The sequence below is a fragment of the Diprion similis genome, chromosome 2 (genome assembly GCF_021155765.1).
Source record: "Diprion similis isolate iyDipSimi1 chromosome 2, iyDipSimi1.1, whole genome shotgun sequence".
NCBI classification, from domain to species: Eukaryota; Metazoa; Arthropoda; class Insecta; order Hymenoptera; family Diprionidae; genus Diprion; species Diprion similis.
The window spans coordinates 15,335,105-15,359,802 of NC_060106.1; the positions used below are offsets into that span (position 1 = coordinate 15,335,105).

Below are 24,698 nucleotides of genomic sequence, written 5' to 3' on the forward strand. Positions count from 1 at the left end.
ATTGTCCGGATTGGTCGCAAATTCACGGTCTAAATATATCCCGTTTTTTTGCGAGACATCTTTCAACTTAAGGCGAAAACGCATCGTTATAAATAGTTCAATATGTGACGGAATTAGGCACAATTTTAGCGTCTGACGAGCGATGTTCACCACGACGATGAATGGAATGATCTCTGACTCTGCAGGGAAAGCATTGAATACAGTTTCATCAAGGCAATGGATTTGAAATTGAGCTGAAGACAATTGTCGGGTCCTGACTCAAGTCTAGGCTACTTATTATCCTAGCATGTCGTCTACGATTCAAAGCCGTTGACGTCTTCGAGAGTGTATCAAACGATTGAGCAAACGCGAAATTACTCAGGTTTCGCCCAATAGTTTCGCGTTTTTCTTCATCTGCACTGTCAGTCAGACGCAATCAAGTTCACGCCTTTGAGACTCATGACTTGAAGGACTTTGACACATTATGAATATTCTGCATCGAGGTCTGCAGCAGCAGACCTTACAGACCTTATGAACGAGGCAACATTCTATGGTGACGGTGACTGGCGACGAAAATATCTTTCAAACAAAAAATTAGCGCATATACACCTCGCGTGATACGTTATCTGTATGCGGTCCGGAAATTTACCCGAGCTTTAATCAACTCAACCTCATTTCTAACGACCCAGTTTTACGCGTCGTGTTTCTGCAGGCGACGTAAAATTCGACGGTTCGTGGCGCCCCAACTAATAGCGACGCTCCTGGAACATGAAAAGTGAGATAATGTTTGCTCGGGAGTCCGTTATGACTGGCTAATGGGATCAGGCCTTTTAATCTATTGAGAATCGACGCTTTACTCAACGCTGTTTTATTAATAGACCATCGTCAACCATCGACATGCCGGTTTTGCGGTTAACCGCGTTTATGCCGGATTTCGACAATGATTTCCTGCAACTTCCTGAATGTACGAACCATCTGCCGACGAAGTGCCGTCGAACAATTTTGGTAATTGATTAATCACACCCACTGGTCAGTTCGTATATATTAATCCCAATAATTGCTTGTTGACCTGCAAAAATTTATAGCTTTGGTAATGAAAACCACACGCCCACACGTTTGTATTTTAATACATCTTTCAGACAATTCGCAGTGAGAAAGAGTGAACTCGAATTTTTATATTAGATTTTTAACTATTTTGACGTAATACGAAGTGAATAATTTACATCTAGGCGTTTTTTATTACAATGCAATTCCAGTATTTTCTAGTTTTCTGAAACTAAACACATATTCGTAGTTTGCGAATATACATGATGATTTGATGAATACTCGATGTGCAACAACTCCTGATGAAATTACAAAAATTCTTCGATAATAGAAAAATTCTAGAGCTTAGAAAAATTATAGAGCTTTCGAGTTCGCTTGAATACACGATCACGAAGAGTAAAAATATAGACAATTTGCGTGAGAATTGGGCATCTTTTCATGCTGGTGTGACGATATATCTATTCATAATATAGCGAGGACAGACGATCGAAGCGGATCAGTAGGCCTACGACGTTCGAAGGTGAAAGTTCAATTTCAAAGGGTATAACCAAAATCCTGTGAAGTGCTTTATACGCGAAGCTTTTCCGAATTCTCATTCATTTTATTCCGGAGGTGATATCGACCGCTCATCGGCTGCATGGTATGTATCACATTATAGGCACAACACGTTTCACTGCCGAGAACTTTTAATAAAATCTTTGCAGCCACTGGCACGAATCTAATCTTCTTCACCTCGCTGTTAATTAACTCACACTTTAGTCTGATCAGAAAGAGATCGACGTATTTTCACCCGATTGAATTCCGCAATGTTGAGTTGATGTCAGAGCAATCATGCCTCAGTCGCCAATCTGGATTCTCATACCAGGAAGGCCATCGCATTTCCCAATAAAAATTTATCATCCGTATATCGTAGGTACAGAGAACAAAATCTCAGGGTTAACATTCTGTCACTAATAAATAATTCTGCCAGTTGCGTTATTAATCGGTGTGTTACAACAATTTTTTTCCACGATGTTGCCTTTTTGTCTCTCTTATGTTCTTCTCTGTACGGATCGTCAAGTCAGTGCCAAGTCTTTCGGGAAATTAATTTTCCTCATCCTTCGACGAGGTATCGATTCACGATTCTCCAATATTCCTCGTATAAAACCACACATGGTCTAGAGAATTTTTCGCTTCTTCACTATCACGTTATTTGCACGATTGAACAAAAGCAATTTATCTTCGTCGGTGTCCGGTATCGAATCATGGAAAATATTCTGCGTGAACAAATGCGAGGATATTGGGAATGCGCGATTAATCTATGGAATCGAGGAAGGTGGGGACTAAAGAAGATAATACTTATGACTTGTGATGACCCACCAGTACCCAGGGACCAATGGGATCCAATTAATGTTGGGAAGGCGGTGGAGGCGGGATGTAGAAAAAAGAAATTACACGAAATGCGGTTCTTTGACTGACGATTTTCACTTCTGTGTATCTTTATATTATACGTGCGTATCTCGGAAGTCAAATACCCGAACAGAAGCCTGCTTATTGTATATAAATCTTTTTCTCAGGCTTACCTATACAATATTTTGCAGGCTATTGTTCAGTCTGTCAGTACAACTCGAGTTTCAATCAAATTTGTTTCTTCGAGGCTTTCTTCGTGATTCCCGTTGATCACGGTCGTTTCGCGAACGAAAAATGTATGTATAATTATAATGATAATAAATTTATTTTCACCCGAAAATCAAATATTTTGTGAATTATTACAACAAATTCAAATCACGTCTATTCGCTGTTGGATACATTATGAGTTATAAGAAAATTGATAACTATACAGGTATTTAAGATACAATGCTCTTCTTTTTTAACCAGCTAACAATCGGTTGAATTTGAATATCCGAATTCGATTGAATATTGAGCTCGGTGATAAATCACAATGAGCTCATTCATTTAATGTATTCGATGGGTTATTTATTACACTCCGTAACTCAAGCGATTGTTTGAAATTCCCAGCCGTTATTGCAAATCGATCGGTTTATTATTTACTTCAGGTCTGCTAAAATGATTGAGCTACCTCGAAATCTGGGCGGACCAGAATTGAAATCGTTGTAATTTGGTGCGAAGGGTTCTTCATTTTACTGCAGGAACAAATAATTATACACACGCCCTCAAAGTCTTATAATACAGAAGCGAGTTATTTCACGGATTGTTGAACCGAATTTACGCCTGCTATATTATATATATTCAAGATAGATGGTAACGGGTGAAAATTTAAGCCGCTAAGAGAAGATTTATGAACGAGAATTTCGACTCCTTCGGAGATTTGAATAAAATCGCGATTTTCTGAATATGCGTTGTACACTTGCGCCGTTTTTAGTTCACGAAAAAAAGTAGATTAAATTCAAGCGCGGACATTACGACATCAGTTGGATTTAAAATTTTCCACACACAAGTCGCGTGACAGTTGAAACATGATTAAAAAATGAAGAATCAGCAAATTAAAGCACAATTCTGAGCAATTCGAGTATCGTCCTGTAAGCTACAGGAAAAGATTGAGAAAAAAATAAGCCACTTGGATTTTGGAAAGTGGATATAAAGTCGACAGTTTCCAAAATCGACGCTCCGGCTGCGGTGATGGAGCTTCTTTCTTATTTGCAGGGGCTTAAGTGCCTACAGCAGCAGCTGAGCTTTTCCATGCCTGACACATCGCTGTTTCTCATTCACGTTGTTTTGATACTGACTGCCTATGAAAATAACGAATCGCTGTTTGCAAGAAAAATGCACTAAAAATCCACGAGAACTTTTCAGTATTTTTGCTTGCCAAGTTCTATCTATAAAATTACGAAATAAAATTAATAAAAAATAAGCGTTGCTCAAATTAAGCCAGCAGAAAAAAAACACCAATGACAAAAAACAAAAAGAAACTAACTTTATTCCATGCTTTTGCCCCGATCTTGTTCTTCTCTAATCAATTGCCTGCCTGTCACTTTTAATCATTCCCTTGTAGATTCGATAATAAACGTTCTCTTTCGTTGACAAGGAGAAAGCGATAAATAAGTAGAATATTGCTTCAAGTTTATTCCATAATCCTTGCCCATAATGATTCCGCCGCCCGGATGTTTTGTTACTGAACCGGCGACAGATTAATTATAACGATTACGGTCGGAGAGACGTAAGTTTCTCGCTCTCTCGCGGTCGTGAAACATGGAAACCAGCTACCGCTAACTATCCGAGTCTGACTAAATCCTCTTAGTTTCAGAATGGACGTACCGTGGTCGGCCGAGGAAGGAGGGCCGGATGAGGTCTGGGTATCTGGATGGAACAGGACCCTCTGGACGAACGATAATGAATCCATTTACGACGTATACGGTAACCCTTCTTCCGAAGGATTATTACTTTCCAGCTACATGTCCCCATGTCCATTGATTCGGATATTGATGAATTGCTTCCAGTGGGTATCGCATTCTGGTCCAACTCGATAAACCTCTCCCCCCCCCCCCCCCCCCCCTCCAGTCGTGATCAATCAATCCCCGCTTGATCTCACGTCGCGGAAACTCTTCCATTTAATCGAATCTTGTGACCGAGTACCAGTTGAGAATGGAAAACAACGTTGATAATCTAAGAGCTGCAGCCTTCAACCGCTAGAATTTATGGGGCGGAATTTATGGGGACATAGGAACGAGCAGGAAAAAGCTGCAGTCGACGCGATTAACTGTGTCGAAATAATTTAAACGGCTTCTGGATAACGTCGAAGACAGCGTAAACTGCCGGGTTGTAACGACATTAGATAGACAAACGAGCTGCAAAAACTCGATGAGATGTAATTTTGTGTGTATTTCCAAACCATGGAACAGAAGGAAGATCTCAGCCGGAATTCGGTTCATCTCGATTCTTCAACTATTTTGATTTTCATAATACTGTGATTAGATGACGATTAGATGATTATGAAAGTATTACTTCACACAGTTTCTTTCTCATTTTATAAATATGACGCAATTGATACGTGAACTCGGAGCGAGGACGATCGTATTCTCGTTTTATTATGTGTCCTTTTTAATTTCAGACAACCTTTACGACGTGCCAGCTGGTCTGATAGCTCTGCTGAGTATCTGCTACGGAAGTATTTCCATCTTGGCGGTCGTCGGAAACGCCTTGGTGATGTGGATCGTCGCTACTTCCAGACGCATGCAGAGCGTCACAAATTGTTTTATCGCCAATCTCGCCCTAGCCGATATCGTTATTGGACTCTTTGCTATTCCTTTTCAGGTGAGACGATAATCGTTGATCGTAATTTTATGTGGCGAGAGCGAATCGGCCGGATATATCCTTCAACTGAGAGTTATTTGCATCAGTGATACTAAATATAAATAAAACTAGACATCTTCTAGTATAAAGAAAATAAAGTTGAACAATTTATGATTGAAAGTTTAAAACTGATTAAATTCCGGTGTTTTTCATCACATTTTCATTTTTTTTATTCTCATTGCTCAGTTATTATCAAGGTTTCAATCATAAAACTTTTCCTAATAAATTGTTTACATCTTAATATTAGCTTGTGTTGCGCAAGTTTCCTCAGATTCATTTCCATCACGTAGAAGGAATGTTGTTCAATCCATGTTCACCATCATTCGTGGAAATAACATTACTGGAAGTTTTTCCCTTTTCCTAAGCTTTTATTTAGACCAACAAGCTGGTTTGTCCTTAATGGTGCGACTCTCACCTTAAAGAGCTGACCCAAACCTTTTTGCTTCACAGTTTCAGGCCGCTTTGTTGCAGAGATGGAACCTCCCATACTTTATGTGTGCGTTCTGTCCCTTCGTCCAGGTCCTTTCCGTCAACGTGTCGGTCTTCACCCTCACTGCAATCGCCGTTGACCGTCATCGAGCGATTCTCAAGCCATTGAGGTAAATTTTAATATATTCCAAAGCCTGTGTCAAATCAAAAATCGTTTGGTGGGTACAAAATTTTCGCTCACAATCAGAGGAACAAAATTATCAGTTTTCATTCGACATACCTTCACATTTTCACAAAATCGTGACAATTATTTCCAACAATCGGCAGATATCTTTTTGCATGTATAAGTTCGTGCGTTGGTGGCAAATTTTTCATCTAAAGATTACTTGAGAATGGTTGAACCGGTTTAGGTGGGACTTTGTCCGCTGATTTGAATCCGTTTAACTAGGAATTGATATAAAATTTGAAGTCGAACGAGTCTCTCTCGATTTATTTGCAAAAGTGAAAGTCACTTTGTTTTCTTCTATTTTCAGAAATTCAGAGAACAGTGAAAAGTTCTAGAGCAAGTTTTTTGGGAGACTCAATTTTATCCGCTATTTTGTGCGACATATTTTCTATCGGTATCGTTAAGTTGTATAAAAAAAGAAAACATACGTGAATCAAAATTAATGACTCATGGAACGAAAGATATTGATAAATTTCTGTAACATTATCCAAATGGTGGAAGAACCGGAAAAATCTAAGTCAGCAATTACAGTCAAGTTTGTAAAAGGGTTTAAGTTTGTCTCCAAATATAGAATAAAACTCGACAAGCCTTTAGGCTAGACATGATATAAGACGTAACTATTTGCCAATTATCCTGAAGGCTTACTGGGACTTTCAGCGGAATCGTATAAACGTGAAAATAATACACATTCATACATATATATATATGTATTTATGGGTACTACTGAAAGCTTCAATGATACAGGATATTGATCTCGTGATAATAAAATTTTCAAGATCCAACTCCGCCATTCAAGTTCAATATTACTGCAGAGTTTCCGGTCTACCGTTACGTCCGTTTCATATCACGAGGAAAAAGCCCTTCTAGAACGGCTTTTCCATTCCCTATTGGTTATAATGTTTCTGTGGATATAGGTGTACTCTATAAAGGTGGTAAGATAGAGTCCGGGTATATTTTTGAAGGTCAAGCTATCGTACGTGATCAAAATGATGCGAGTGAGTGGAAAAAGCTTTTAGCAATTGGATCGAGGTAAATATGATACATAGTGCAATGGATGCGAAAACTTTCGTAAAAAGCTACTTACTCTTGCCTGAATAAGACCAAACCGAAAAAGATAAAATTTGACGCGAGAACCACAAATATTTACGATCCGGGCGCGAAATCATACCGCTTATTGTATCGTGACAGATTTTCGTGTCTAAACTGAAGGTAAAACCACGGTCATAAAACGAAGGAAAAGGAAAGAATAAAGAAAAAAATTAGTGGCGTGTATGCTTTACATAAACCGCATACGATTCAACCCTTAAAAAACCACATAACACCAAATTATTCGTTTTAACTTTGTGTACCTACGTACTGTTAGCGTTATTTCATTGCTTTTAACTCATTCGAAGAGTTTTACTTTTTCCTCTTCCCTATTTTTCTGCCATCCAATTAAGTCTGGATTTACCCTTTTTCATCATGAAAATCACCCCGGTGAGACAGCTCCGTTTTCCGCTAAGCTTCAGTCAGTATTAATCAGAAGGATCAGAGTGTTGGTCCAGAGGATTTAAATATACGGAGGCGGAGATTCATCGTGTACTCGATGTTATAATTTCCTGTTACCCTGAGCTTTTTACTCTCCTCCCTATATTTCAGCGTCAAGGTAACGCGTCATAACGATATTTTGATACAGCACACACTTTACGTATTATTTACTCTCGTTCAGATGCATGCATGCATCCACAAGAAATAATATTTTACCAAAATAATTTATTACTCCAACAGAGTATCAGTCAAGTTATCACTGTTATGATTACATCCGTTCAACGAGAAGCAATTACGGCCGTAAAATTATTTCAATTTCGTTACGGAGACAGATTGTTATTTAGGTTAAAATAACTTCAACCTCTCGTACTTGGCACTTCAAACGGGTTTATCGTACACACCCTCGCAAGGGTTTTAAAAAATTACGCACCAATACGCACGAGATGGATCAAAATATTTCTCGTAACCTCGAGTAACTATAATTCAACGAAGACCTTCGCCACCTTACTTATCGAGATGCAGCAGCCGTAGGAAAGCTACTTCGATTAATTATCGAGCTCGAGGTTTTGATTATACACTCAAACGCCTCAAAATGTACGATAATAATATTCCAAAGAGTCTGAATCTCGATTCATGTCCCTATTTTTTATTTTTTATTTAATTCTTACAGATAAATTTGGGTTCCGAAAAAACGATTCCTGCAATTTGATGGAATCTGTGTATCTTTTCCGTTTGTTTCAGTCAAATTATCCCGACTTTTCTGATATAAATCTACGGAAACCGCATTCTGTAAAAATATGAAGCAGCTCGAAACGTAACGTTTTATTTACACGGATTATTTACGACCGGATCTTCTCCGCACCCCTCGAGGAACCAGAATTTAGCTGACCAGTGTGCGACCTAGAAATTGCATCCATGCACTGGATTTACCTGGAAGTCTGAGCTGCAAGACGGTGTTTATTGATCGTTCAAATAAAGAGTGCGTTTCGATATTTATTTTGCTGCTGAAATTATTGCACAGCCTCAATCGCTTTTTTTTTTATTTTTGCCTCGATTTCACGATCTGGTATAACTGAAGTTGTGGACTTGTTAATTAAATTGCAGCGATAACAGATGAGAATTAGCGGGAACGAGAGAGAGAGAGAGAAGAGAAAAAATTAAAACTTACTCCATTAATGCAGAGTGAAAAATCGAGCTGCATTATTAGCTGTCAATGTTTTGCATGAGTTTTGATTGGGGAGAAAGTTTGATTGGTTTTAAAAAAGGATCGGATTGATTTGCTAGATGGCTTCGTTTTCAGCGGTTGATATGAAAAGCAGCTTGAATATCAAATTGCGTATTTCGTACCAGCATCCAGTGATTCTCTCTTCCCTGTAATTCCGTCGTTTTCATAATTTCATGAACTCGTCAATTTTTTCTGGTTGTAGGACGTTTTAGCGTTATAATTGCTTGGTGGAATTAAAAAAAAAAATTAAACCGAGTGTGAACTTTAGAAACTAAAGTGGGGGTCCATCAGGTTTATTCATTCAAAATAAATCGAAAAGACATTATCCTTGGATTATATACGCTGGTGAAATTCGAGAATTAGTACCAGCTGTGACCGGGATGCTTTAGATGATTATTATTGTTATCCTCGTCACCGCTCGTCTCAAGTCAAATTTTCATCTACCTAAATTACAAAAGTTATGTACCAGGTAAATGATCATTCTCACAAATCAAGCTTAATGCGCAATTTCAAAGTCTGTCCAAATTATCAGAAGAATTATTATTGTTTCAGATGGATGGAGGTATTACTTAAACGATTGCAATCACTCACCCATTAAAAGGCATAAATAATCATGCACTTTTCCGCTTTTTCAGCTTCAAAACTTTTCGACTGACTTGTTATACTCGTATTTTTAACCATTTCTGCACTGACGGGAAATTTATACAGTGAAAAATTTAACGCTATCTGTAATTTTCATTTCAGCGCAAGACCCAGCAAGTTCAGAGCTAAAATCGTAATCGCTAGTATCTGGTTCTTCGGTGGTGCTTTGGCCGCTCCAATGGCAGTGGCTTTGCGAGTGATTATGACGCCGGAAAACTCTGGGGGTGAGTTACAATCGCAGATTATTACCTTACGCATATCAGTGTGAAATTTGAAAAAATCTGGAAAACGAGTCCTTGAAAAAATAGGAAATCTAAATTAAATCTAAGATTCAATTAAATCGTTTTATTTTTTTTTTGCTGTATCAGTTCAGTTTAGATTTATGGAAAATCATTGCACTTTTGTCGCTTTAATACACGTGCGTGAGAATATTGGTCATATTTTTGAATCAACGCTTGTAGGAATAAAAATCCGTGATGTCATCCTTATTATTGTTATAAAATGAAATGAGAAAATGGTTTTCCGTACCGATTTTCAGCGAAATTCACGTACGGAACACATCTATAAGCCATTTTGTATATCGGCACTTGTAATCCGCTCGTACACGCTTCGTATACGAAATGATTACGATATTTAAAAGGGGGGACTAATTTACGTTTTTCTTTCAAGATACCTGTCAACATCCCAATTTCGCGAATTTAATGACAGTATCAGAGCGTCGATGTCGAATCAGTTAAACTCATCGCGAATTCGTAATTGACATTTATTTACTTATTCGGATTTCTGGTTTTGCAATCGTTTCCACTTGTTTGCAAATACCCACAAGGAACCACGCGGATTTTGACGAAGGAAATTCATCGTTCAAGTTCTAATTAAATTCTTCAGAAATCTGTTCAGTCGTTATTTTTCGGTAAGCTTATGCCGTGTTTATCGCAATGTGTACATTTTCACGTATCCACTACATTCACTCAACAGTCAACGAACGAACCGACCAACCGACGGAGCGTTAATTAAATTTAATTAAGCGTACGTACCTGAGTGACTTGGAGCCTGAAAAGTGGCTAATTAGCCAATCATCGCTTCTGCCATTCTGCAAGTTCCGTTACGCTGCACAAAATACAAGGGTTCTGTTATAAGGATATATGTATAGTGTCAGCCGAATTTCCATTTCCCACGTGGTTATGTGTATGTAAGAAATTTAATCGACAGAGTTAACGACGTAGCAAAGATTGCCAATTAATGACTCATCACAGAAGAGATTGTATTTTCCACTTGCCAGTGACACACTGGCTCCCTTCATTCGCTTCTAAAACTCTCCTGAACGCGTGCCTGTCGTGCCAGTGTATAGATCGGCTAAATATTCTCATCAATATTAAACTCGTGTTCAAATTCTAAATTAGATCCGTTGCAGGCTGTGCAAATAACTTGTCATTTATCGCCAATGCAGACTGAAGTACCTTACGTTTTGGCCTGTAGAATTAATTATCTACGAGAAATCATAAATGAAATTAAATTGCGACGTAAATAATGATCAATTTGTTTAACAAACGCTGCTCGTGTACGTGCATACATACTTGTAATTAAAAAAGTCTAAGGAAGAGGTTTTTGCTCTTTCTCCTCGCGGAAATTTTGGATGGTAGCATTTTGTATATTTGTATAAGCTTGAACTTTTCGAGTCTCCAAACTTTACTATAATGGAGTTAACTTTTGTTAATTGAAATAATAATAAAACTTGTTTTAATTTGAATTAAACTTTCCTTTGCACGCGGTAGACTTTGTGAATTACCGCGTGCAAAAATTCTAATGTATAATAATAAAAGTTGTTTACGATTCAACCGTTGTGGATTCAGAGTCCAAACAAAGAATCCCGGGTTCTATAAAGCAACCGGTGATTAATTTTTGAAAGGCATACGAAATCACTGTTTTTCGCACAGAACGCACCGCTGTTTTTTACTTTCAGCTGGCCGACCTCATCTCAAGCCCTTCTGTCGGAACCAAAACATGTCCGAAAGCTCAATGCTGATCTACAGAGCGCTGCTTGGCTTTCTTCAATATCTTACACCCCTTTTTGTAATATCCTGCGTTTACGCACGCATGGCGTTCAGGCTGTGGGGAAGCAGAGCACCCGGAAATGCTCAGGACTCTCGCGACGCCAACCTGATGAAGAATAAGAAGAAGGTGAGTTCCGAGACTGGATCTTTCCTCGATCTCTTCGGCTATTTTAGAAAAATAACTTCATCGTAATATCGAAAATGAAATTTTAAAGGAAACAGTCAAGCTTGCGTACTTAGTTTTCGTTTTTTTCTTTATAACTTTCCCGATAAATTTTTTCAAAAGTCTTCGAGATGTATACTCGATAAAATTCTTCTCAAACTCAACTCCACTCGCGGAGAGGATTCGGTACATGTTAAAGGTGAGGTATGTATGTATTCATCTTTCTACCAGACTTCGCTATACGACGTACGTTATACGAATACATATTTACTTACGTGTTGTCTGGTACATAAACGAAAGGGGATAACGCGAGATCAACATAATCAGATAACTTCGAAACTTTCGGAACTGAAAGAAGCTGAGTATATCTATATATGTAATTCGCTTTCGGGATAAGCCTCGGTAAAAACGTATGTACCAAGTTATACACATACGTGTCTACAAGTAAGCGATGTCACAAGGTATTACATACGCTACATACGTGTCGGGAAACGCTATATAAGCACGAGACGTTGGCTAAAAGTTGTTTACCAACTGCAAAAAGCTCCGAGTTTAATCTTCCGTAAGAAAGATAAGATGATCGTATTTATATATTATATATCTATACAGTATAAAAATCGAGACTGTTTTTTGATGCTTTATCCGGTACTTTTACAACAACAACAACAACAATAAAATCGCCAACGGTTATGTGTAAAACATTTTATGCAATATTTCACTCATTTCTTGCCTTGTCTAGTGAGCACAATAGTAGGTATCCTGTTCAAACTGATTATGACAGACATCCTTATTTCACCGTGCATGAAATGCTTTTCCATTCTGTCAGGAACGCGTGCATATAAATGCAAATTCCTACAAGGTACGTCGCGAAAGAAGTTTTTTTTTAAGTATATAGTAGAATTTTCAAAACCTGTGAAATTTTTCTGGACCGTGAAATCTGCAGGATAGAATGCGAAGAATTTCACAGGTACTTTGTAAGCATAATACCTACGAGGTGATGGACGGGAAGACATTCACCGAATTCTCCGACTTTTCCTGCCTGGTTCTATCACTGGAACCAGTCGGCGGAAGATAATTGTTGACGTATACGGGAGAGAGCAGGATATTTGAATACAATACGAATCCTGTCGACTTTGTAGCGCGTCCTCTTTTATTTACCTTCTCACGTGAAATGAGACTCGAAAATTTTCCCTATTTCGATCGTAAATACTTCTTGCGTATCAGTCGAGTCAGTTTTCTTTCGCAAAAATGCGGCTGGTGACATTTGGCAAAAGGACAAAAGTGGCGAAGCGTTCGGTAGTCAACCCAATCGATGTTGACTCCACGCACTTTGCTTTTTGTCCTGTGTATAACAGTGGAAGAGAACGTAACTTGGGAAGGATACAGTTACCAATTCGGTAACCAGATCCGTAGCTTTATCCTTGATCCCATCATCAACTCTATATATTACAACAACTTGTTAGTTACCCGGCTAATTAACACCAGTCAACTCCTGCACGGAGCGCGATTCAGCCGACGCGACGCTGTAATATCCGGCAGACTGTTTATCGTCGCTAAATTTTTAATTACTACCCTTCTGTTCTATCGCACTTAAGGGGAGTCGAAAGGTTACCTTATCAAAAAAGTTTGCAAAAACTGCAGGAAGGACGTGTTTTGCATCAACTTGCTTTGAACGCCATTCGTTTCAAAAAGTTCAGTTTATTCCAGGAGGTGCAAAAATTTTGTACTTTGTGTCCGCAGGTAATTAAGATGTTGGTGATCGTCGTCGCACTGTTCGCCGTGTGTTGGCTGCCACTCCAGACCTACAACGTACTGCAATACACTTATCCTGAAATCAACGAGTAAGTTGCATGAAGAAATTTTCGTGACATTTTGTAAATTACAAATATCAACTCGTGCATCACGTTTTTGCAAGATTGGATGCGTTATTGTGTCAATAACGTACCTGCTGAGTAACTTTTGTCCGTGTTGGTTTGCGAAAATTGCTGAAGGAAATTCCTGCAAGCTGATAACAATTAACAGACAATGTAATTCATAGGATTGGCGATGGTATGAAACACCGTTTTATGCTCTAGTCTTTTCGTGTTTCCGCAGGCCGGTTTAATAATGGCATAAAAAGCTAAAACCATCTACAGTATTTCATTTCCGATGGAAATCCCATTCTGAAAATGCATATATTGCTGCTGCAATATAAAATTCCTATCCATTACTGCTTGCACGTGTAAACATGCATATGTAGAAGCCAAATATGAATATTTGCCGAAGGCTATTCCCTCGAACATCGTTCCCTCCAAAGAGGGCGAATATTGAAAAACACTTTCGCAGTACTTTGGTATAGATTGAGAATCTCCTAGTATTCGAATATAAGTCGATGATAAGTTTTATAACTGACTGAAAACCTAAGAAGCTTTTCAGAATTGACCAATTATCATCATCATTATTATTACTCTATCTATTTTCTTCTATCTGCGATTTTTTTTCATTGACACAAAATTAAACACGTGTTATCCGTCGATTTCCAATAGTTTCTTTTTTTTTTTTTTTTTTTTTAGTTATCGTCGATTCCGTTATAAGGGACTGTGTACGAGGTATTCTGATTCAAGGAGAGGTAGTCTTGGGTATAGGATTGAGAATTGGTGATATCGTCGATGAGGCAAAGAGTTTGAATTCAACCTAATCTGATGATTACTCAAATTCCAGGTACAGATACATCAACATCATTTGGTTCTGCTGCGATTGGCTGGCTATGTCAAATAGCTGTTACAACCCTTTCATCTACGGTATTTACAACGTAAGTAAAAATACTTTATCACATACTCATTCCGGTTAGCACATGTACGATTTACGATCGCAAAGTACTTTTTCAATTGGCGAAAACATTAACCCAAGGACTTTCATTGCTTATGTATTCTTTTCGCCCTAAAAACAACAAACCGTGTATTCAACTTTTATCACAGAGAGTAACGACCCTCCGTTAAAAGCTTGATATCGTTTGATTAACGACTTGAGGGCATCAGCGCCTTAGCCTCGATCATAAAAGTTTGTTTTACGTGCGGTTTAGCTTTTGAAAATCCTCTCCTTTCGAAATTGCTGCTAATAACAATTTCTAAGTGGAAATTCCCTCTCGCGAAATTGTGATAAATGCTACGCAAAGTTGAGACAACACTAATGACTCAGCGAGGTTTCCTCATGGATAAAATTAATTTTATCGACATCGTGTATCGCCCTGAAATCACCGCGATATTCAAATGGATGTAATTCATTTAAGAAACTCATCAATTTTCGTTCAACATGTTTTTTGCAGGAAAAGTTCAAGCGGGAATTTCAGCAACGGTGTCCCTTCAGACATCGGCAATGGTCGGCCAGCCCACCAATGGATAGTCTTGATCTTGATAAAACGCAGTCCACCAGAACTTCGATCAGGTACATCCTCAGGTGCTTGTTTCATTTATTGCACAAAGTAAGGTCGCGAGGCTGCACGCTGTGTTTTCCACTGTAGGGATGTAGTTCTAATTAAAATTTTCAAAATTGTCTTTTCACTCAATTAACATTAAGTTTTCCTCCAATATTCCAGACAGTTTTAAGGTTAGTTACAAGCTTATGGTATCCTTCGAAATTGTCGGGAATCACACTAAATCTTAACACTTGCAATATCGTTTAGTAGGTTTAAAAAATCGCATCAAATCCTTCGAAATATCAAGTTTGAAGTATCCATTCTCTTTGAATATTCTCACTTCTTACTATAATCGAAAAATGCGGTTCTGGGTACAAAATAAAGACAAGTGCCGTAACTGTAATCGATGTCGAAACCTTATTTGGTTATTGAAAGAAATGTAAGAGACTAAACAAACAGATTTATTTTGCAACAGCCGTAAAATAGGTACAGTATTAAAAACTGTATAAATTACCTCGAATACTTACTTGTGACGAAAATTTTCTTGCAATGACAGCAGCATTCAGACTGTAATTGACAAATATAAATTCATTTTATTATAATTTCCGATGGCTACAATAAAAAATGAAGCATTTCTCAGTGTGTGCAAAAAACTATTGAATCCCAGGCAAGGTTTGGCAAGGCAATGTCTCTTCAAAAACGGCGAGCTGCGTCGCGAGCTGCGGTGCCTTTGGGGTGACCCCATAGATTTCTAAGTCATGAGAACCTTATGTGTAGGATTTTTAGAACACGTAATGAATTCCAAAGTCAGATTTTTCTTCGCAAGGTACGATTGGCGGCGACCAGCCTCGGGCGGATGTCCGGCCACAGCTTCCTTCTACCGCGGCGTGTCTGTTAGAGGACCGTCACGTTTACCCGGCAAAGGAATCGACGCCACAAATCGCACCCTTTCGGCGTCCAGATGCTGCGTCCGGAACGGAAACGGCGCCCTCGCAAACGCACCGAAAAGTCCGAACACCGCCGCTGAGCTTTACGTCTTCGCATCCGGGAGGCACAAGCACACCAGCGATTTCAGCTCGCAGGAACTCTGCCTCTAAGCCAGCTTAATTGCCATGCAGATGAATACGGGGCGCGATTGAATCTCCGAGGCATAATTATTATCAGCCGTAAACTAATCCCCGTCTTTAAGCCGGGAGCGCTCTTTAACAAGACCTTCCTTGTTACTCGCTGCGGAGTACAATTTTCCGATACAGGGTGCTGGTTCCAGTCTAAGAGCTTGCTAATTTAGGATTACGATTAGGCTTGTGTTTTAATGTGATGTACCTACAAGCACCCTTTGTTATACTCGTGTGAGAAAATTCATCTATTTTACGTATTCGCTCATAATTGTCACAAAGCAGAAAATGTCTTCTTCTTCAATTACTACCTACAGTGACGTCCTTTGTATAAATATATATTAATTAATTTATATATAATTTTGTTGTGAATGTGAACGTGATTGAAATAATTTTGTTTTGATCTTATATTTCTTCCGAATAAAATCTGCAAATAATATATTTTATATACATAATATACTGGGTGTCTCAGACCACCCGTCCACCCCTTCTAGAATGTGGAGAACTGATTTTTTCGAAAATTTGAAAATCCAGTATGGCTATATCGCATCTGCCTTACTGAATTTTGAATTGAAGTCCATTTTTTGAAAAAATCAATTCTCCAGAATTTAGAAGGGGTGGACGGGTGGTCTGGCACACCCGGTATATTATTTATATTAAATATATGAATTGCAGATTTTATAAGTAAGAAATATAAAAACGGCACAAAATTATTTCAATGAAATGGTGTGAAAAATTTCTTAAGAGTGAAAGTATGTTTTTCATTACATTTATCAATATATTTTCTATATTAGAGTACGTGATACTGTGTCTGTGTGTGTTTCAAGTGTATGGAATCTGTAAGGCGAGAATCGTAAGATGGGACGGTGAAAGAAACCGTTCGAGTAACTTAGGTCAGTTTTTCGAAGCTGATACGCTGAATATTAGTGTTCTGAAAATTGAGGTATATATATATAACATATGCCGGTACATTACGCAGTCTATCAATTTCAGACTACGAATTAATATGCCGGCTGAGTTCTGACAGCAAACTCCGTGTATATAATTCAATATCATGAGAATGAGTAACAGAGCGAGTACCTAATTGAATTGAGTCGCTGGTAAACTTGGGGCTCATGGTCTCGTGATCTCTCGCAAATTCTAACGTAATTTATGGGCCATACTTAATGGGGGGAAGTTCGTGGATCGCAATTTTGACTAATCGAATGAGTGCCTCTGTATTTAATCATCTCTGTGGAAATTTGGAAATTTCTTTCTGCAAAAATAGAGTTCTTGCTTCGTTAATTATTTTTTAGTCGAACTATTGAGACTTTGACCGTTCACTTGTAGTACCGACACTTTTTTTATTACGAGGGAAAAATCGGCCCAATTTGCAGATGCATTGCAAAGAACGATTTTCATGTTGACACATTTTCTTGAACTACATTCCAAGCAAGTTTTTAATTTTTAATTTTTTTATTCAACTTTAAGCCTCAGTGACACGAGATTTATTACATCCTTTAAAAAATGTTCGTCGATTTACTTCCGGACGTAAAAATATGACGGGAGAAAAATTTAATATAATAATCTACAAGTAAACTATATGTGTAATAAAGATATGTAAAAATGAATGTAAGGAGAATAATCGTTTAATTGCGGTATCTAGTTGTTGATAAATTATCTATTTTCTTACAGAAAAATGATTGAAATTTTCATGGTGGTTGGTGAATCAAATCTAATTACGAATTCTGAGTAAACGTAATTTGAATGTAGCCTCCTATGTTTGATGGAAAAAATAATTTACGCGAGTTCTTAAACATCGCCATTATCACGTTGATTATATACGTCGTAGATTTAACAACATTTGGAAAATTCTAGTCAACATAAGAACCATTGGGGAAAGAGGCGTTTAACTGTGAATATTTTAGTAAATAACTTATATGAATAAAATTATAATATGAAAATAGTATTAGAATCATGTAAATTTGTGTATCCTATGTTGTACATAAATGTATAAATACAGGTAAAACCGCATATTATGTATGTATAATATATTGAGAAATATTTATACAAATAAAGCTACATGCAATCTACTTAAGCTCTATAAATAAGGTGACGAATAAATTAAAAATTAAAGTTACGCTGACATCCAAGCGGGAGAAAAAAAATTCTACACCATGAGCTGGGCAAAATGTGTATGACGAAGAAGAAAAGAAAGAAAAAGGGAAACGCAACTCTAATTATTGTTGTTGAAATCTTGTGAAAATCATTCCTAGCTCCTAAATTATCTACGTGTATAAGTATTTATTTATTAATTTTCGCTCACTGTTATATTCTGACTCAAATGCTCCAATTTTATTCTGATGACATAGTGTAGTACATACTGTGAAATAATACTTAAGTACATGTAAACACTGATATGAATGTTTAAGAATAAACAATCCCTCGTCTCGTTTAAAATTCATTCGTTTCAATCACGTCGTGTGCGGATCGACGTACGTAATTCAGTTCTCCGAAACGCCGTGAAATGACGAATAATTAATTATTGAACAAATTTTCGTCATACTTTCGTTCTTAATTTTCATATTCCAAAATATGTAAAACGTCAATTTATAGGCTGTGTTAACACTTCTCGTCGGTCTTTCAACAGTGTGATCAGCAGGGTGAACATTTCATCTTAAAAATGAACGAAGCGAGTTTCGATCAATATCGAGAAGTTGTCTCAGTGACCGATCGACACGCGCATCCTAACAGTTGTGACTAGAAAATAAATGTGAGTTAGTCTCCATCACCGGCGTGATTCAAATTCATTTGCAGTAGTGAATAAAGCACGAATAAAAGAGTGGAAATTTAGTTGAAAAGAAGCCTCGGTGATTAATTTGAAAACTAAGGAAAATCTGAGTGGTGTGAACGCATCGCTTATTTTTTGTCGCAGCGACAGTATCTGGGGTAGAAAAAACTGTCTTACAGTTGTAGCAAAATCAGACACCCAAGGAGGGTAGAATGATTAACAGTCGCCTGCAGACGGCGTTTTTACTCAGGACAAAACACTTGAATTATTCCATTGTGTTCTTCTGGGTCGATCATAACTTGGCATGAATTAAAAAGCGAGATACTTTTTCACCAAGAGTCGAATTTACCAAGTGTTCGTTGCTAAAATTATGATCTTCGACTTGTGCTACACCTACATCGACATCAAACACAATAATGTACAACCTCGTAAATAATCTGGCGTTGATAAAGCAGAGGATATTCTACAGTCAGCGATGTCGACTTTGATTTTTTTCTCTTTATTATGAACAGTGTTTATTACAGATACACACAGTGCGAGCACTACGTGTTATTGCACGAGAACATTGTTATTATCGATAATTATATTACGCCGCACGAGCTCACAGGCGGTGTTTAGAAGTAAAGACGCGCAATAAAAGCTTGATTCTGTTTGCTGTTTGATTAAAATACGCACAGATTGCAGGTGAGTGTTAATTGCATAAAATTCAAATTCCAGACAAGAAAATAAAAAGTGTATTGTGCTGTTAACGTGAATGACGCAAAGTAGATGAACAGGTGTAGCTGATATATCAGAAATCAGAAACTCACTAACCTGATCAAATACGTGATTATAAATTTATCGACAGATTAGATAAACGGTTTAAGAGCGAATGAAAACTAAGATTGATTTCACTGCCAGTAGCCGAAGCGCCGATGTTGATTTCGAGTGACAAATCAAGCTGGCTGCGAAAGGACAGTTGAAAATAACTGGCATACGGCATTCGATGATTAAAGTTCTGTGCATCTTTTTGGCTTACGGTGGTAAGTTGTAATTCTGTTAATAGCACAAGAAAATAAAAAAGGAGGCCCCTATCGTGTCATCAACATAAATCCGTTGAAGCAAAACCTCGGCTTTGCGTAATTTTTTGTAATTTCAATCTATACGCAAATCGTCGTGCACAATCTTAGATCCACTCCTTTTTGAAACTAATACAACAAAACACTAATTGAAATACCCGCGTCTTAACGTGAGAATTAATTCGCAGCCATCGCCGATGCCGCGACTAGTCGCATCATCGGAGGCACTTCGATCGACATCAGTCTTGTTCCGTATCAGGTATGTGCTGGGTGCTGTTTCTAAAGTAAAAATATGGCACTAACGTGTAACGATCATCGTTTATACTGCTCTAAGTTATAGTCGCTTTATTCTAACGAATTCTAAATAATTCTAACGAACACACAAGCTGATATATTCTACGAGTACTGTCGAGCCTCACTCGAACTACCATTTTTGCGAAACTCTTAAGAACGCGAGTATTCAAATTCTTAAGAAACATTATACAACGAAATGCTAATACCTCAAGTACCGTACTTTCCATAATGGTAGATCCGCCCCGATCTCTGCCTGTAGAGATGAAAGTCTTGAGCTTATCCGCTCGTCGTGAACCTCTAAACCACAAATGTCTTTGCTCACTCCTCACCTAGTTGGCAAAAGTTAAAAGTTATTCGTTCTGAATACAGGTCGGTCTATCGGTAGGAGGTGACTTCAAATGCGGAGGCGTCATCCTAAGCACCACCGTCGTTCTAACCTCTGCCCAATGCGTCAAGGGGTGAGTTTTTCTCTATCGCCATAAGTCCTCCGAGCATCCGGAATCCGTTAATCGTTCCTCTTTTTCGATTATCAGAGTGACGGTGTCGACGATTACGGTTCGAGCAGGAAGCTCGTTCCGAAGCACATTAGGCACCGTCCACACCGCTTCGTCGGTCGTAATTCACCCCAGCTTCTCAAGCACGACTTATGATTACGACATCGCGATATTGAGAGTCTCGACCGCTTTCACACTGGGAACAACCGTTGGGGCTGCGACTCTGCCGAGTGTGGGGGAAACTCTAGCCGCTGGAAGTATCGCAAATGTCACTGGCTGGGGACTGACGGGGGTTAGTATGCGAGTTCGGTACTCTCGGTCCTTTGAAGACCTTCGTCTCTAACCCTTCATTTGATTTCTGACACGCAGGTCGGCGACACCAGCTTTTCCGGAAATTTGCAGGTCACCCAAGTCCCCATAGTCGCCACTTCCGTTTGCAACGCCGTTTTGAGCAGGATCAACACCATAACTGACCGTATGGTGTGCGCTGGATACACTACGGGTGGACACGACGTGTGCACCGTAAGTGATAGAGCCTTATAAAGGTCGTGGTCATCCTTTTTCAAGATGGCTATGAATAGTTAGGGTGCTACATCGATATCGGAAGGTTATATCGCTCGCACGGCTAAGGCACACTATTTTTATCAATGTTTTATGCTTTCAAATCGTAAAAATGGTCTCCCATTGCTCAATTGATTAATTGTCCTTCTTTTCCAAAACGACGTGTTTCAACACATGATTCACACGACAACTTCAAATCGATTGATAAAATTTTTATGAAATTTGTTTCGTATTCTATTGCGATACTTTGTAAGTAGTATTCGCAGGAAGTAGAATGATTCGTTCAAGTTCAAGTTGAACAGATGCTGAAAATTCGGTAAAATTATGAAGAATGTAGTCAAGGAAGAAAGTGGCATGACGAGATTGAAGTCTCCACTTCCGAAGACAAGTATGAAGAAGGGTTAGAAAGTGGTAGAACCTGTTTTTTCATTTCACATATGATGGACAAATGCATATTCATATTAAAGTGACGAGTATAAGTTCATCGAGAATTCTACTCCCTACTTAAAGTGTCGTAACTTAGTATATTACAGACTATTTCTTTGATTTTAAATCTCAAAGCAACGTTCATAATAGTAACTTTCAGTCGTAGAATCGTTGATTGTTTGCAAAAATCAACCGCAAAAGGTTGACCATCCCCCTTAACGAGGTTTCTGTAATTCCTGCCTCTCTGTAATCATAATAATTTCTTATCCGCAGGGCGACACCGGCGGCCCTTTAACTTACGGTGGCAAAGTCGTTGGTCTCGTTTCCTGGGGAGCTTCGTGCGGTGCGATTGGTAGTCCAGCAGTCTACACAAAAATCTCCACCCTTCGTGCCTGGATCAGTACAGAGGCCGGAGTTTAGTTGTGTAGAAAATACTGTGCTAGAAGAGTTGTGGTCCACAGGCAGCAAGATTATTGGAATAAACACGATATTTTGAGAAACAGAGTTTAATTGGTTTGGAAGTTTGGTATTAATAAAATTATTTCTGCTGTAATTCACAGTCACAGAGGGTTAGAAAACGATTGCTAAGAATCGGGGAATAAAAATAATAGCATTGGACAAGAACACGATAAACGTAGATTGAGATAATAACGTTAACGATGTTGTATTAGTGAACAAATTTAGGCGGGGTTCAAGGCTAATAGCTGAACCTGCAGCCTGGAACTCTAATCTTATGTAAAATTTTATTTCTCACAGCTTTTGACCTTTGCATTTTATAACCCATCACGTAAGAACAGCAACTATGCAATATTCTGTCTCGTGAAGTATAGCTCTCAGACTCGTAACATCGAATTTAGCATAATTTTGACACCACGGTTACTTGTTACTTTTTACTTCTCACCCGATAAACGAATTATCTCGAAACGAACAGGTTTACGAGCCATTAAAAAATCGTAAAAAATGCATCTCAGTTTCTGCCTGATTTTAATCGATACACACTATAGCAGAATTTACTGTGTTTTTTTTTTTTTTTTTTTTTTTTTTTACTTCTGTTTTTTCTCTCGCACTCGTAACTAGAAGAAGGTCAGTAGCAGCACGAGAATGAGGCATGACATTCATGACATCACTATATGTCTGTTTAGTTCGCGCAAAGGCACGCGGATGCCGCCACCGTCAAGTAAATCGTTATGATATACCGGTTTTAAATAATCGGTTAATAATAATGCTTGGTCAGCCGCCAGAGGCTTAAACAAATTCCGATGAACCGATGCGGTTATTTTTGTTCTCCGATTCTCAGCATTCTCAGCCATTCTTCCTTGCGGTCATCCTCGATGAAATAAGCTAGCAATTATGCAGAAGAAGACGAGGAATCAGAAACACGATGATTAAATTTCAAAAATAGCTGCGGCCAAGCATGTAATTGTTGCTCACCTATATTTTTTTTATCTGAGACAAAAAATCAGCCGACGAAGACACTTACATCACTTCGAAAGCCTTCGGCAAGGACAGATCGTATGAAATATTCAGAGACCTCTAAAGAACCATTTTACCGGTATAATTACTGACTAATTCTGTAGCATCGTAATTTGGAATTAATTAATCACACAAGATTCGAGCATACAACATTTCACTGAGAATAAATATGCTTTCCATTTTCGATATCAATATGCAACGTAGGTACATCAGGTATAAAAGCAATGTCCATTAATTAATGGAACAAAATCCTTTTCATTTTCAGAGCTGCAATAAGCCCTGAAATGGTTTCCTTAAGTAATATTTCACCCAAGCCTTGAGCTTTGCGATCCATTCGCTGGCACTCAGAGTTTCCATCGAGCGTATTCGGCCATAAAGATGGACTTCAAGAATATCTCTTGAAAGGAGAATCAAAAGCTGACAAAACTTCGCGCATCCATGCAGTTATGACATTACACAGCCCGTCAAGGAGGAGTTCAGAAAATATTTCGTTTCGTAAGATGTTCTCACCAAGTTGCAGCAGCAGCTGCAGCATCAAACGAAAGTTGAACCTCGGCGTAATTTCTGCTAATTGGTCAACGTTTCACTACTCGAGCCATTTCCAACCTCCTGAGAAAGGTAACAAAATATTCGCGCAATAATCTACGTTTTATATCTGACGCTTGTCCGTTGACCTTACGCACGGCTGTCAGGTAATTGCAACTCTTCTCGTTACAGCAACCAATTCGTCGGGAAACTGCTTTTCACTTATTTAAACCTTGGAACAGACTTCATCTGGCCGAATCTGTCCGCCAACATTCAGATGGGCTACATTGATCATCAGAGTATCAAATCTGGTTGTGCAACGAGAATATTGATATGGACCGTTCAATTTTCGACACTTATCTTGAGATCGAATGCCGAGGTCACGTGGTTTACCTCGTCGCGGTATTAGAAATTAATGCGAAAGTTACGGGAGATTAGGTATTTCGCAACGCGTTCGCTTATATCGATATAGATGTCAGTTGAAATTACATTCCATCACTTAGCACATTCATTACTTGCAAGACAAAGTTGCTTGTATAAATTTTTTCATTTACGTACGTTAGGCATAAGCCTCGCACTGAATTTTTACGTGTTTCCTCTCAAGAAAACAGCTACTACGGTCCAAGTTTGAGGCTGTGTTTCAAATGCACAACGCGTCGCTCAGCGGACACACGTATTGTAGTTTTATTATTCAGAAAACAAAATGTTACTCAAGGGAAAAAACTATGACCTCACTTTCAGTGTCCCTAATTCTTCCTGCAAATTCTGTTGATCTGAACTCCGTTAATCCTTGCTTTACAGCGAGTCAAGATTGTAAACTTGGAGTTAAACATCCCCGTGATCCACCGAAACCAACCCCATAAAGTGTAAACTTGTCGCTGGAGCTCTGTTTAAGTTTCTAACGAATAGTGAACATTGGGGGTTTGATGCTTCGTAAAAAGGAAGTAAAATCGTAAAGAGTTTTTTTTTTCACTCTGGACAGGGGTGAGTATGAATAATATTTCCCACAAGA

General features: G+C 38.4%; 2 protein-coding genes across 3 annotated transcripts in view; both read left to right on the forward strand.

The window, feature by feature from the left end:
- The window catches only part of LOC124415931 (substance-K receptor-like), a 30,447-nt gene extending 14,150 nt beyond the window's left edge, over window positions 1-16,297 (forward strand). The window contains exons 2-10 of one of the 2 annotated variants that reach the window (XM_046896685.1): window positions 4,262-4,377; window positions 5,072-5,274; window positions 5,764-5,912; window positions 9,465-9,586; window positions 11,323-11,540; window positions 13,317-13,417; window positions 14,277-14,367; window positions 14,881-14,999; window positions 15,797-16,297. In XM_046896685.1, coding sequence (XP_046752641.1) covers window positions 4,269-4,377; window positions 5,072-5,274; window positions 5,764-5,912; window positions 9,465-9,586; window positions 11,323-11,540; window positions 13,317-13,417; window positions 14,277-14,367; window positions 14,881-14,999; window positions 15,797-16,067 — 1,383 coding nt within the window. In that variant the 5' untranslated portion in view covers window positions 4,262-4,268 and the 3' untranslated portion in view covers window positions 16,068-16,297. Of the gene's footprint in view, window positions 1-4,261; window positions 4,378-5,071; window positions 5,275-5,763; window positions 5,913-9,464; window positions 9,587-11,322; window positions 11,541-13,316; window positions 13,418-14,276; window positions 14,368-14,880; window positions 15,000-15,781 lie in introns of both variants that reach the window. The other variant, XM_046896684.1, reaches the window with a different exon arrangement.
- A 3,460-nt stretch (window positions 16,298-19,757) lies between these two features.
- Window positions 19,758-22,192, forward strand: LOC124411578 (trypsin-1-like). Its single transcript, XM_046890784.1, has 6 exons — window positions 19,758-19,877; window positions 20,102-20,172; window positions 20,577-20,665; window positions 20,741-20,993; window positions 21,071-21,223; window positions 21,962-22,192. The coding sequence occupies exons 1-6, from the start codon at window positions 19,841-19,843 to the stop codon at window positions 22,106-22,108; spliced, it is 750 nt and encodes a 249-aa protein (XP_046746740.1). The 5' UTR covers window positions 19,758-19,840; the 3' UTR covers window positions 22,109-22,192.
- The last annotated feature ends 2,506 nt before the right edge of the window (window positions 22,193-24,698 follow it).